Source organism: Molossus molossus, unplaced genomic scaffold, assembly GCF_014108415.1.
Source record: "Molossus molossus isolate mMolMol1 unplaced genomic scaffold, mMolMol1.p scaffold_m16_p_14, whole genome shotgun sequence".
Lineage (NCBI taxonomy): Eukaryota > Metazoa > Chordata > Mammalia > Chiroptera > Molossidae > Molossus > Molossus molossus.
The window spans coordinates 6,247,959-6,262,724 of record NW_023425349.1 but is presented as its reverse complement, the minus strand read 5'-3'; the positions used below and the strand labels follow the sequence as shown (position 1 = coordinate 6,262,724).

The window sequence follows — 14,766 nt, the reverse complement described above, 5'->3', positions numbered from 1 at the left end:
AGATATTTCTCATTCAGCAGCAACCACCTTAGGTACCTGGGAATCAACCACCTTAGGTGTCTGGATCCAGAGACTTGGTTTCTCTTTCTCAAGCCAGAGCCATTCTGGTTTGTTTTGTGGCTACTCCAGCTCTTCTGGTAGACCACAGATCCATTAATGCACAGGTCCATCTTACTACCTGAGCATTCTCTCCTTGCTTTCTCTTGCTTATGAGACAAAGATATTTTCCTGATGTTTATTTGATTTTTCACTTTAAACCTCTTGAGGTTGTAGATCAATAAAACATGTTCTTAATGTTTATCTTGGGTATAAAATTGCCTAAATTTGATTGATTTCTTTGCAGAGCTTTCCTGTTATATGCCCAACCATATAACAAGAATAAGAATGTTGTGTGATTATAGTTTCTCGTAACCTTGAAATCATCCCATCATTTTTTCCCTCTGCCTCTGTCTTTCACTAGTGCGGAGGGGATGAATGCTGGAGGGTACGGAAGCCTCTTGATGAATAGTGAACAGCCCCAGGGAGAGTATGGGGTCACTATTGCCTTTCTGCGGTTGATGACCACTCTTGTCAAGGTAAAATCAGGTCAGATAGAATATCTGGAGTAGTTTCCCTTTCTCCTGCTACCATTGTCATCTTGTCTGCAGGAAGAACAGTTGTCCTGAAGTTACAGTGACAGTAGTTTGTGTATACCATTTACTGTGTGCCATATTCTATAGTAGGTGCTTTATCTAAGTTAATTTATTTAAAACCCAGCCAGTGTGGCTCAGTGGTTGAACATTGACCCATGCACCAAGAGGTCACCGGTTCGATTTCCTGTTCAGGGCGCAGGCCCATGTTGTGGGCTTGATCCTTAGTGGAGGGCATGCAGAAGGTGGCCAGTCGATGTTCTCTCTCATCGATGTTTCTATTTATCTCTCCCTTCCTCTTTCTCTAAAATTAATAAAGAAAAGTTATTTTAAAAATAAACAAGCTGATGTTAATGAGTGATATTAGGACAAAGAATATGGTATTCTCCCTTCTGGTATTCCAGTGACGGGATGAGGTGGAGGTCAGGGGCATGGCTGATGATGACAAAATGATGGCATTTTTTATCATTGATAGTCCTATAGCCTTTTATCTTTAAGGTACCTACTTTCTGACCAGATTTAGCCTTTATTGCTGTCTTTCATGTAGGTGCCTTTTTTGACAGTGTCATATTATCCTTTTAGTCTTTTTCTCTATTCTAGTGATTCCTACAGCTTGGACTTATTGCTATAGAATGTTCTGATACTTTTTTTCCCCACTGATAGCTCAGGTTTACCAAGATTTCCTTTGGACTTATGGTTCTGAAGTTAAAACTCTAATAACTAAGTGACTATTCCTTAAATGGCATAAACCCTCACACTGTGGTTTCTTATAGGGACAGCTCGGTAGTACCCAGAGCCAAGGCCTGGTGCCCTGCATCATGTTTGTGCTGAAAGAGATGCTCCCCAGCTACCACAGGTGGCGCTACAACTCGCATGGTGTGAGAGAACAGATTGGTAAGGAAGGTGTGGGCAAGGAAGGTCTGAGGGATTTCTGGCTCCCTGGAGATCTTTCCCTTCATTATTGAGGATAACGGTTGTTCACACAAGACCACATCATTCTTTTCCGGAGTCCAGGTTGCCTGATCCTGGAGCTGATTCATGCGATACTGAACCTGTGCCATGAGACAGACCTGCACAACAGGTATGGGGGCGGGCGTGATTGCTAGAGTTTGGTGCTCTTGGATGCAGCCACTCACCAAGGGAAGCATGGGCTTCTGCTGTGTAGAGTCGTCTCAGTTTTCCACAGATTGAGCCCAGAGCCATCTCCTTTGGTTCTGATTTGTTTTTCACTGGACTGTTTACCCTTCTCCCTGTGGAGAGAAAAGAGCAAATGAAGTGGGAACAAGATTGTTCCCAATGAGATTGTTGTATACACATACCACTTTATGATCTTTCCAGAAGTTATGCATATTCATTGGAAAATATTCAGTGTAAAATGCCCTTCATAAACCTGTTTTCTAGAGATGGCTATTACCAAGTTAGTGTGTACTCTAGATTTTTTCTGCTTGTACTAACTGCTCTGTAACTTTATTTACATGCCACTACATAGAGATCTGTCTTGTTTTAATGGTTCCATACATTCTATTGTATGAATTAATCATAATTCACTTCAATGAACATCCTTTAATTCATGGGCATTTAGATTGTTTCTCAGGGTAATCTTTAAGATCAGGTCTCTTTAAAGAAAGTGATCAGAGTGCCTTCATCCAGCCAAGAGCTGATCTGTATCACTGATGTCCAGTTGTTTTAGGTTTGGACAATTGCTTTTCCTTCTGGTAATAAGCTCGGCGACTCCCTAGTAACTCAGAATGTGTCTGTCTTCCAGTCATACCCCCAGCCTACAGTCTCTCTGCATTTGTAGCCTGGCCTATACTGAAGCAGGACAGACAGTTATCAACATCATGGGCATCGGCGTGGACACCATCGACATGGTGATGGCTGCTCAGCCCCGCAGGTAGGGCTCCCTCCCCACTTTCCCCACTTATCTTTATTTTGTCTGCATGTTCTAAGGACTCCAGTTTAAGTTAGCATGCAGTAACTTTTTATTTTTTATGTTCTTTTAATGCTAGCTGTGTTTTGTTTTTGTTTTTAATGTTTTTATTGATTTTTTTTTTTTTAAGAGAGAGAGAGAGAAACATCAATGAAAGAGAAACATCGATTGGCTGCCTCCTGCACATCCCTTACTGGGAATCAAGCCTGCAACCTAGGCATGTGTCCTGACCAGGAATTGAACCAGGACCTCTCAGTCCATGGGTTGATGCTCAATACACTGAGCCACATCAGCCGGGCCCACACAGTAACTTTTTTTTTCTTTATTGATTTTAGAGAGAGAGGGAGGGAGAGGGAGATAGAAACATCGATGAGAGAGAACATCGATTGACCACCTCCTGCATGCCCCCCATAGGGGATTGGGCCCACAACCTGGGCATGTGCCCTGACCAGGAATCGAACCAGAGACTTCTTGGTGCATGGGTTGATGCTCAACCACTGAGCCACACCTGCCAGGCCACAGTAACTTTTTAAAGACAGCCTTGTTCCTCCTAGGACATATAACCTAGTGGTGCTGTATAGACTGGCACATAGCGGAGGGAGTTGACTGCTCCTCCTGTCACCTAGTTTGGACCAAGGCCTCTAACAGAAGCTGTTGAACTCTGGAATTATAATTGTTATGGTTGGAATCTAAATTTATGAGAGCGCATATGTTGTGAATGAAGTCATGTTGTCTGAAGCAACTTTGGTTTCCATTTGGCTTCCTAGTGATGGGGCAGAGAGCCAGGGGCAGGGCCAGCTGCTGATCAAGACAGTGAAACTGGCATTCTCTGTCACCAACAATGTTATTCGACTGAAACCTCCTTCTAATGTGGTGTCCCCCCTGGAACAGGCTCTCACACAACATGGTATGTATTTCTCTTTCAATCACCAATGTTTCTGCTCGTATTAGGCTGTGTTTTTAGGGGTCAACAGTATTTTCTGATTAACTCCTTAAAATTTGGGAAATATCACCAGCTCCCATCCTGGACTTAGAAACAGGAGGACTGGATCGTATTTCATTTCTTCTTCCTACTGATGACAGAATAATTAGAATGCATCTTTAAAGACAGACTGCTTGGTTCAGATTGTGGCTCCAAATAGCTGTGTGACCTGGGATGCATTATTAACCATCTCTGCCTCAGATTTCTTATCTATAAGATGGGGATAATAGCAGTATCTACTTATGAGATTATAATGAAAATTAAATTATAATCTGTAAAACATGGAAATTCTTACTTGAGTATTGACAATTATTATTACTCTTTGACCTTAAACTACTCGTTTAATCTCTTTGGGACCTAGTTTCCTCATTTTCACATAGGTATTTGGATAATGTCTCAGACCTATTCTAGCTGTATCATTTTGGGATTAAGACTTCTGCATTTCCGTGCAGTGCTTCAGTGCGGTGTCTTTTTCTAGCCTATTTGATAAAAACTGCATATTTTCTTGAAAATGCATTTCTTTTTGCTCTTAATTGCATTGAGCTGTTTTCAAATTCTGCCTGTCCCCTTGGCTACCAAAAAAAGAGAATGATAGGGCCACCTGGACTCACTCTGGCCCTCCAAGTACCTGAGAGTAAATTCCCTCACATGTATGAGCTCTGATGAATAGCACCCTCTCTTAAGAGGTTGAATCAGGCACCCTTGATGTCTAAATTATTTCCTATGCTTCTTCAGGTGCCCACGGGAACAACCTTATTGCTGTTCTTGCCAAATACATCTACCACAAACATGACCCTGCTTTGCCACGTCTGGCCATCCAGCTGCTGAAACGTCTGGCCACGGTAGGATCCCACTTAACCACCCGAAGTCCCAGAAAACTGACTTTGTGCTTGTGACCATTCTTGCGTCTCCCAAGAGAAGCAGCTAATTGGACTTCTCTTACTGTTTTTTTTTTTTTTTTATGTTTTTATTGGCTTATTAGAGAGAGAGGAAGGGAGAGAGAGACAGAAACATCGATGTAAGAGAGAAACATCAATCGGCTGCCCACTGCATGCCCCCCACTGGGGATCGAGCCCACAACCTGGGCATGAGCCCTGACCAGGAATCAAACCTCTCAGTCCGTAGGATGATGCTCAACCCATTGAGCCACACTGGCTGGCCAGACATCTCTTATTTTTGAAGTGACATAGCCACACACACAAATTGTGTTTTACGAGGGTATTTTTTCAGATTACAACAGTTTTACATACTCATTTAAAAATACTTATTTAAATGATACAGATAAGTGTAACAAAGTTAAGATACCTGTGACCCTTTATTCCAGATCCACTATAAGCAGGTTGGTATGCACTGCCTCAGGTTCGTCTCTATCTGTGCCTGTATAGTAAAGGGTGTGGGGGTATGTGTTTTTACTCTTTGTAGAAGTGGAATTACACTATACATACTGTTTTGTGACGAGCTTTCTTCACTTAACACCATGTCTTGCAGTCTTTCCATGTGGGTATGTTTGGAGCTACCTCATTCTCCCGAGTGCTTGCCTAGATGCCATAGAATGGCTGCATTATAATTTATTTGGGCTAGTTTCAATCATTCATTATAAACAGTGCTACATTAACATTATTGACCATAGAACTCTGTTAACTTTTATTTACAGTTCCTAAAAGTTAGATATCAGTGAACATTTCAACTGTTATTAGACATTTCCAAATAGTCCTCCAAAAAGGATTTTAACTGTTAATACTCCTAACACCAAGTTTTATGTCTTTGCCATATGCTCTCATCATTTTTTAAAATCTTTGCTAATCTAGTATACAATGCAACATTATCTCAGTTTTTACTTGGCATTGATTTAGCCATAAGAGAGGTTGTACATCTTTTTATGTTAATTACTGTTTCTCCTGTGACTCTTGTTGGGCATCTTTTGGTGTGATGTCCCTTTTGACCCAGAGCTGGATGTCTGGATGTTTCCCTTTCTGGCCATTTTCTGAGAGTTCTTCAGCACCCTTCTGCAGGGACTTGTTGGTTTTTCTGGAAGTAGAGCTCTGAGCCTGTGTGTCCCGGTCTCCACCAGGTGGCCCCAATGTCAGTGTATGCCTGCTTGGGCAATGACGCGGCTGCCATTCGCGACGCCTTCCTGAACCGATTGCAGAGCAAGATTGAGGACATGCGCATCAAAGTCATGATCCTGGAATTCCTCACGGTTGCAGTAGAGACTCAGCCAGGCCTCATTGAACTGTTTCTGAATCTGGAGGTGAAGGATGGCAGTGATGGCTCCAAGGTGAGCCTGTACCTGGGACAAAGCTGGGAGACAGCTTCCTGTGAGGTGGGTGCTGGGCTCTGCACGTGCAGTTACTGGTAGTGGCTGTGGCCCTAAACTCGCACCTATTCCTCTTGCAGGAATTCAGCCTTGGGGCATGGAGCTGTCTCCACTCGGTGTTAGAGCTGATTGACTCCCAGCAGCAGGATCGCTACTGGTGCCCGCCTCTGCTACACCGTGCAGCCATCGCCTTTCTGCATGCCCTGTGGCAGGACCGGCGGGACAGTGCCATGCTGGTTCTCAGGACCAAGTAGGTCTGACTCCTCCAGAGCTCTTGTCCTTGTCTGTGAGACGGGGTGATAATAGCTCCTATCTTAGTGGTTTATTGTGAAGGATCACTGAGCATATCAGTGCTTGGGTCTCCGAGTGGGAATGTCACTATTAGCTGTTCTCTTTTTTTATTGTTGTTCATCTTCACCCGAGGATATTTTTTCCATTGATTTTGAGATAGAGTGGGGAGGGAGGTAGGGAGGGAGGCGAAGAGAGAGAGAGAGAAAGAAACATTGATGTGAGAGAGACACATCAATTGGTTGCATCCTGCACGGCCCTGTCAGAGTCGGGGATCAAACCTGCAACCCTAATGTCCACAGGCTGAAACTATAACTCCTGAGCCAAATTGGCCAGGCTATTTTTTTTTTTTTTTATTAGTATGTTTTTATTGAGTGAGAGGAAGGGAGCGAGATAGAAATATCAATGTAAGAGATACATTGATCAGCTGCCTCCTGCACACCCCTACTGGAGATTGAGCCCACAACCTGGTCATGTGCCCTGACCGGGAATCGAACTGGGACCTCTCAGTCCATGGGACAGTGCTCTATCCACTGAGCCACACTTGCTGGGCAGGGCTATTCTCTTTTGAATGCTGCCACCAGCAGGCATCATCTTTAAAGTAGAGATGTGTTAACTTTAGAGTTCCTGCCTTTTGTGTTTCTGCCTTCTGCCAACCCCAAGCCCATTGTTCGTGAGAAACAGTAGGTTCAGATGAGCAGTTTGCTCGAGCCATTGAACTGAATGAAACAACCTATTGTCTTGGACCTTTTTTGCACAAAGAGAAAAAAGTTTAAAATGGCTGAACGTGGGAGTCTGCATCCTGGTTTCCCTCCTCACTCTCTTCTTTGTGGGGCTGTTGGAAATGGGCAGTGAAGTGAACCCTGAAAGGTTTTATTGGTTGACTCAATAATATACAATTGTGTTTCTTAAGAGGAAAACCTACATAAAATCATACTTTATCTGTGGAACCCTTTACATTTCTTTTTGTGTGTGGATATTTTTCCATTGAATTTTAGATAGAGTGGGGGCAGGGAGAAACCTCAATGTTAGAGAGACACATTGGTTGTCTCCTGCACGACCCCTACTGGATCCAGGAATTGAACCTGCAACCCAGGTACGTGTCCTTGACTGGAATCGAACCTACAACTCTCGGGTCTGAAGACCAGTGGTCTAACTGGTGAGCCGCACCCGCCAGGGCAGGAACATTTTACATATCTGTAGGAGCAAGTAATTTTTGAGACACATATTAGGATTGGAACTGGTAAAATAGGGAGAGTAACCACCAAAGGGAGATAGAGAAGGAGGACAGGACCATGTAAGAGCAAGTGTGATTTTACAACATGTATTTTCTTTTTAGGCCCAGGTTTTGGGAGAATTTAACCAGTCCACTGTTTGGAACCCTTTCTCCTCCCTCAGAAACGTCTGAGGTAAGCTGTGGTGGAGGGTCGACAGAACCTGGTAACTGAAAGCTCCTAGGAAGAAAAGACTGGGCTGTGAGACTTGAGCTCTAGAAATGACACCTCTCCTAAGTAAACAACCAGAATGTTTTCTTCACTAGAACCTTCTTTCTCAGAGAAGTGCTTGCTTCCTCTCCCTTTGATGTCTTGCTTTGGGAAGGAAAGTGGCATACCATGCTCTCTGTTGATGGCTCCGTGGTCTTCTCCACTCACTTGGAGACACTGTGGACCTGACGCTTGTGCTCTTGCAAGTCAGATGCCCATTCACATTTGATAGAGAATGCGTTCCTTTGTGGGGGGACTCCAGGGAGGAGGGTCGCCTCATGATTGGGTCTGCTGTGCTCTCCCCCTACACAGCCCAGCATCCTGGAAACCTGTGCCCTGATCATGAAGATAATATGCTTGGAGATATACTATGTAGTTAAGTGAGTCTTTTCCCCTTTTGAAAGTTTAATTAAATGTTTGGGAGGGGGTCCATGGTGGCCTACCACTGGGTGCATGTACAAGCCACATCAGAGAGAGCTTGTTTGGAGCCATTTATGGAGGGCCACTAATCTATGTCCCTGGTCTGTCTATTGATGGCATTTATGATTGTCAGAAAGAGTTATTATGAAGCAAACTCCGAGTGCTCGGGATTTTATGGAGGAGGAATCCTGGAAAAGGCCTTAGCCCTAACCCATTATGTTAAGCAAGAAGGTTGAGCCCCACACATTGGAGGGTCCGGAGCCGTCTGCCTTTAGCCCATGTGAGGTTGCTTTCTCTGCCTCAACAAGGGTCTGTGCCTATCACATTTGCATCTGCTTTCAAAACCTAATGGTAGATTTTGTGTTTTCTTGACACTCTAGGGGCTCACTAGACCAGTCACTAAAAGATACACTCAAGAAATTTTCCAGTGAGAAACGCTTTGTCTACTGGTCAGGTTACGTCAAGTCCTTGGCAGCTCACACAGCCGACACAGAGGGCAGCAGCTGCACCTCCTTGGTAGAGTATCAGATGCTGGTCTCCGCCTGGAGGATGCTTCTCATCATTGCCACCAGTCATGTAAGAACCTCCTGGGGCGAGTTTTCACTTTGGTTTCCTAGCAGTGATGTGCTGGGGTACCTAGCAGTTAAGCCCCTTGGGATGAAGAATGAGGGTGTTTCCCTAGAGAGCTAAAATGTTAACAGGTTCTATTTCAAAAGATGGGGGCTGATATGAGGTATTTGATGGTATTGGGTCCAACAAGAGGCCCTTAAGAAAAGTGTGGACACCCGGCTGGTGTGGTTCAGTGGTTGAGTGATGACCTATGAACCAAGAGATCACCAATTCGGTTCCCAGTTGGGGCACATGCCCCGGTTGTGGGCCAGATCCCTGCTGGGGGGCATGCGGGAGGCGGCCGATCGATGTTCTCGCTCATTGATGTTTCTATCTCTCCCTCTCCCTTCCTTTCTCTCTGAAGTCAATAAAAAGAAATTTATAAGGAAAAGTATGGAGCCTGGCCAGTGTGTCTTAGAGGACTGAGCATCGTCTCATGGACTGAGAGGTCTTGGTTTGATTCCCAGTCAAGGCACATGCCTGGGTTGCAGGCTCGATCCCCAGTTGGGGGTGTGCAGGAGGCAGTCATCGATGTTTCTCTCTTATATCAATGTTTCAATCTCTCTCCTCCCCCTAAAAAATCAATAAAAACATATTTAAAAAAATAAAAGTGCAGAGAAATAAGTAGAAATCCCTTTAGACATTCATAAAAGATTCCTGTAGCTGCCTTTGCAGTCTTGGCTAGTTGTTAGGGGCTCTCTTCATATACCTCTCATACACATGTATTATTGTCTCACACTGTGTGCCCTATGGACACTAGGTAAATATTTGTTGACAGTTCAGGTAGCTGTAACTGCTGCGGCAGCATCCTCTAGAGAGCTGTTTATTTTCACTGGTTTTAGAAATTGCATTTTCTGGTCTTAGAAAAACAACAGAGGCCATTGTCTCTGTACTGTGTGTCTACAGTTTCAGATCTTGAGAGTTGGCTTTTAAAGAGTTAATATTTGAGAAGAGTTTGCATTTTCTCTTGGTGTTTTTTAGTGGCTTGACATCATTATGCTGTGTAGTAAGGTGTTGAACTCTTCTTCCTGGGATCCTGGATTAATTTCTTGACTTCACCAACTGCTTCAGCTTGATAGGTGCCCCTTGTTCCAGGCATACTCTTACATCTTCACATCTTCTATGACTTGTGTCACTAGTGCCAGACTGCCTGTGACCTTGGGCCTTTGCTGTGGCAGAGTGGTTGTGGAGCCCTGAGACTGCAGACACACCAAAGGCTCAGCCATCTCTGGGGAGTAATTGATTCCCATGCCCCAGGAATAGCCTGTGTGTCACCTGCCTTTTAGGCCCTAGCTAGCAGTAGTTCTTTAATTGTTCTTGAAAAATCCTACCTTCCTCGTTCTCCTCCTAGGAAACCTATTTGGCTAAGTCCAGGATATTGATCATTCATTCACTCATTGAATAGATGTTAATGGAATGCTTGCCATGTGCCAGGCACCAGAGCTACAGCAGTGAACAAGGCAGATAAAGTCTTTTTTTTTTTTATCCTCACCCGAGGACACTTTTGTATTTATCTTCAGATAGAGTGGAAGGGGCGGGGAGGGGGAAACATCGATGTGAGAGAGACACATCGAGTGGCTGCCACCCACACGACCCAACCAGGACTGGAGACAAACCACAACCACGGTACGTGCCCTTAGCGGGAACCGAACCCGGGTCTCTCTGGTCTGCAGGCCAACACTCTAACCGCTGAGCCAAACTGGCCAGGGCCATTTTCAGGTTTTGATAACTCACTGTGGAGGAAATAATTAGGAAGCTGTGGTAGTGAATGCTAAAGTAGGATAGGTGTAGTCAGGAAGGCCCTCTCTGAGGAGGTGATGTTCAAATTGACACCTGAATGTGTGAAGGAGTGTTCCCGGTAGAGAGCCTGTGGGAGAGTAGTCTATGCAGATGGAATCACAAGTGCAGTGGTCCGGAAGTGGAAAAGAGCTTGGTATGTTCAAAGAGGAGAAAGGAGACCATTAGGGCTGGAATAGAGTGAACCCAAGTAGGTATGATACCAAAATTAGTTGGTGCAGGTCCCATGGGGCCTCCCAAGCCTTGTTGAGGAGTTTTTATTTACAATGCAGAGGCAGCCTTTAAAGGGTCTGAGCAAAGGAAAGACGTCATCAGGAGGAGGAGATGAACCTGGGCTTGATTCTGCCCGTATCTAAGGGTAGTCAAAGAAACAGCAGGGCCCTCAAGCCCCACTTTAATCAGGGAGACAATGACTTCTCAATGACTGATTGTCTGACAGAGGACCCCACATTTCTTGGTTTCTAAAATCTGGGAAATTTTCCCGACTGACATTTTTTTCTGTTCTCTTGCAGGCAGAGATAATGCACCTGACCGACTCTGCAGTGCGCCGCCAGCTCTTTCTTGATGTGCTTGATGGGACCAAAGTATTAGTAAGTGTGTCTGGGTGATTTCACATTCCTCCCTAGGAGGTCTCTGAGGTCAAATAGTAGCTCATGAGTCTGCAGTCATGCAAGTGGTCAGGTCAGAGGGCTCAGGTGGCCTGAGAGGCCTAAGGCTGCAGTGGGAAGGCAGAGGTCTGCTGCTGCTGGGCCAGTCCCTGGCCTCTCCCCATGTCCCGCCCCTTTTAGCTTATTGCTAGGAAGGAAAGGCGTGAGGCCAAAAGGTGCCCTGTGGATGGAGCTGGAATCTTCCGGCTGGACCAGCCCACAGAAAGCCCAACTTCTAACTGGTCTGCTGTCTTACCTCAGCTCCTGGTCCCGGCCTCAGTAAACTGCCTCCGCCTTGGCTCCATGATGTGCACTCTGCTGCTTATCCTCCTGCGGCAGTGGAAGCGGTGAGTGCTGTGGGGGGGCAGCCTGCTCAGTCCTCTCTGACCCTTTGCCTTCCCGAAGGGGAAAAAGTGGGTATGGAACGGGCTAGCTTTTCATTGTGCACCAGGACTAACAGAGCCAACTGCCCGGTGGGCATCTTGAGTGGGAGCAAGGGCAGTTGTGGCCTTTCTGTGAGCTGTATTTTCCTCTCCCTCTTGGCCCCATATTATTTCTAGAGAGTTAGGTCCTGTGGATGAGATTCTTGCACCCTTGACAGAGATCCTGGAGGGAGTGCTGCAGGCCGACCGGCAGCTCATGGAGAAGACCAAGGCCAAGGTGTTCTCAGCATTCATCACTGTGCTGCAGATGAAGGAGATGAGAGGTGAGGGGTAGAGGGGGTGCCAGGAACCGTCTCCTGTTCTTGTTGGCAGCCAGACCAGGCAGGGCTTCCGCAGGCACAGAGCCAGATGTTCCTCCTGTTGGGGTTGAATCTTCAGTCTTGGAATTCTGGTCTTTAGAACAACTCTGTTTCTTCTCCACTTTTTTCTCCTCCTCTCTCATGGGACAGATACTCTCCTTTAGTACTATACTGTATTCCCAGCTGCCTGGGAAGGAAACCTCGGTGTGCAGTGAGAGGTGGCGTGGTGAGCGTGACAGTGTTCCCTCCCTGTCTGCCCTGCAGTGAGTGACATCCCCCAGTACTCTCAGCTAGCGCTTAATGTCTGTGAAACCCTCCAAGAAGAGGTGATTGCGCTCTTTGACCAGACCCGCCACAGCCTGGTATCGGACAGTGCCCCAGAGGACAAGGACAGCATGGAGACTGATGACTGCTCACGACCCCGGCACAAGGACCAACGTGATGGGGTGAGGGCTCACCTGGGAAGCTGTTTGTTCTTTCCACATGCACCCAACAAATATGAACTGCCTGCCTGCTCTGTGCTAGGCTCTATGGGTGATTAGTGAACAAGACAGATAGTCACTGCACTTACAGAGTTCACCGCCTGGTAGAGGAAGTTAATGAATTTCAGACTATGCGAAGAAGTGTTGAAATTCCATTGGGGCAAGTCTTATAGGGGAGCAATAAAGGGAAAATGTTCAATGTGGGGTTCTCACCTGAACTCAGCAAGAAAGCACCCTTTCAGCAGTGACCTAAAGCAGGCTATTGTGAGCAAAGATGAAGTGAGGCCTGGAGAATTGGGACTAGATGACTGGAAGCTTTGTTGTTGTTGTGTTTTTTCTTAATCTTCACTCAAGGACATTTTTGCATTGACCTTCAGATAGACCGGGAGGGAGAGGAGTGGGGAAGAGAGAGAGAGAAACATTGACATGAGAGAGACACATCGGCAGGCTGCCACCCACACGACCCCAACCAGGGCCGGGGACAAACAGCAACCGAGGTACGTGCCCTTAGTGGGAACTGAACCCGGGACTCTCTGGTCCGTAGGCCGATGCTCTTACCACTGAGCCAAACCGGCCAGGGCAATGACTGGAAGCTTTGTGAGGGTTTTTTATCTGAGTCCTATGTAAAATAGGAAACAATTTAAGGTTTTTTTTTCTTTTCATTATTTTTTCTTTCAATTTTTTTTTCCCAATCCTCACCTGAGGACACTTTTCACATTCATAGAGCAAGAGGGAGAAAGAGAGGAAGAGAGAGAGAGAAACATCAATGCGAGAGAGACACATCAAGTGGTTGCCACCCACACGACCCCAACTGGGGCCGGGGACAAACTGCAACCGAGGTATGTGCCCTTAGTGGGAACCTCACCCGGGTCTCTCCAGACTGTGGGCTGACACTCTAACCACTGAGCCAAACTGGCCAGGGCTTTTTCATTTTTCAAAAATCCTCATCCGAGGACGTTTTTCCATTTATCTTCAGCTAGAGTGGGAAGGGGAGAGAGAGAGAGAGAAACATCAATGTAAGAGAGAGACATCAATTGGTTGCCTCCCGCACGACCCTAACCAGGGCCAGGGACTGAACTGCAACCGGAGTATGTGGCCTTGACCGGAATCAAACCCACGACTCTCTGGTCCGTGGGCCAGCGCTCTAACTGCTGAGCCAAACTGGCCAGGGCCAGTCTTAGGCTTTTAAGCAAAGGTGAGAAGTGATCAGATTTGTGCTCTAGAAAGATCACTCTGGATGCAGTAGCAAACTGTTTTTCAAACTATGGGTTATGATCTATTACTGAGTCTTGAAATAAGGTCATTTGGTGAAGACTAGCATTTTAAAAAAGTGATGTACAATAAAATGTAAAAAAAAGAAAATGTTAGCCTGCTTTACAGGGTGTAACGATAGGTACTGTTTAATGAAAATACATACATATGTATATACTGGGTATTTATTACTGTGGTCATGGTTTAAAATGCTTGAAAAGCCATTGTTAAAAGAATTGTTTCAGGAGAGTCCAGAGAGGAGGAAGAAGGACCACTTGGGAGGTGATTGCAATAGTGCAGAGAGGGGAGGTTATTTTGACTCTGCGTGGTAGCAGAGTTGGGTGGAGTGAGCAGCTGCGGGATAGGAAGTAGCACAGACACAGCTTGATGGGAAGGGAAGTTATTGATAGTCCTGTCAGTCTAGGGGTGGCTCTTTGGTGTGGGTGGAGTTGCCAGCCCCTGAGAGGTGGATGTGGGAGCAGAGCAGTGTTGGGAGAGACTCTGAGTTATGGTCAGTCCAGCTCATTTAAGAGGTGTATGACCAAGTCTCAGGCAGCCAGGTGCAGGGCTGGCTGTCCTCTTCCTTCTCTTCCTCTTCTCCTGCACTGCAGTGTTTCCTTCCCTTCTGCCCATCTTTGCCTCTGGGCCCCAGCAGGTGTGTGTCCTGGGCCTGCACCTGGCCAAGGAGCTATGTGAGGTAGATGAGGATGGTGATTCGTGGCTGCAGGTGACCCGCAGGCTCCCCATTCTGCCAACCCTTTTCACCACCCTGGAGGTGAGCCTTCGCATGAAGCAGAACCTGCATTTCACCGAGGCAGCGTTGCACCTGCTCCTCACCCTGGCTCGCACCCAGCAGGTAGGCGGCAAGCCCGAGGCAGGAGAGAGCCTCCTTGCTTGTGCTGGGCAGGTTCTCTCACTGTCTGTGATTCTCCCAGAAGCTCTGGTCTAGCCTGAGAGCTCTCCCTGCCCCTGGGCAGGCGTCTGCAGGGACAGGTTCCATCTCATTCCATGTCTTTCCCTCACAGGGTGCCACAGCAGTGGCTGGAGCCGGCATCACCCAGAGCATTTGCTTGCCCCTGCTCAGTGTATACCAGCTCAGCACCAATGGGACAGTGCAGGTGAGTTCCAGTGGCCTGCCAGGGGGCCTGGACCACCCAGACTGCACTTTCAGTGGAAATGTAGTCCTGC

General features: G+C 46.4%; 1 protein-coding gene and 1 long non-coding RNA gene across 4 annotated transcripts in view; one reads left to right on the top strand and one right to left on the bottom strand.

The window, feature by feature from the left end:
* Positions 1-14,766, top strand: part of NUP188 (nucleoporin 188) — a 47,537-nt gene that overhangs the window by 29,039 nt on the left and 3,732 nt on the right. For all 3 annotated transcript variants that reach the window (XM_036260685.1, XM_036260684.1, XM_036260686.1), the window contains 17 exons: positions 461-575; positions 1,403-1,523; positions 1,644-1,710; positions 2,395-2,523; positions 3,327-3,466; positions 4,277-4,383; positions 5,613-5,819; positions 5,939-6,108; positions 7,486-7,555; positions 7,943-8,010; positions 8,431-8,626; positions 10,969-11,046; positions 11,365-11,450; positions 11,664-11,809; positions 12,110-12,291; positions 14,234-14,434; positions 14,604-14,696. In XM_036260685.1, coding sequence (XP_036116578.1) covers positions 461-575; positions 1,403-1,523; positions 1,644-1,710; positions 2,395-2,523; positions 3,327-3,466; positions 4,277-4,383; positions 5,613-5,819; positions 5,939-6,108; positions 7,486-7,555; positions 7,943-8,010; positions 8,431-8,626; positions 10,969-11,046; positions 11,365-11,450; positions 11,664-11,809; positions 12,110-12,291; positions 14,234-14,434; positions 14,604-14,696 — 2,176 coding nt within the window. The remainder of the gene's footprint in view (positions 1-460; positions 576-1,402; positions 1,524-1,643; positions 1,711-2,394; positions 2,524-3,326; positions 3,467-4,276; positions 4,384-5,612; positions 5,820-5,938; positions 6,109-7,485; positions 7,556-7,942; positions 8,011-8,430; positions 8,627-10,968; positions 11,047-11,364; positions 11,451-11,663; positions 11,810-12,109; positions 12,292-14,233; positions 14,435-14,603; positions 14,697-14,766) is intronic.
* Positions 11,377-13,230, bottom strand: LOC118629467. Its single transcript, XR_004959485.1, has 3 exons — positions 13,193-13,230; positions 12,541-12,698; positions 11,377-11,457 (listed from the first exon to the last, which is right to left on the bottom strand). It is a non-coding gene; the product is annotated as an uncharacterized LOC118629467 (long non-coding RNA).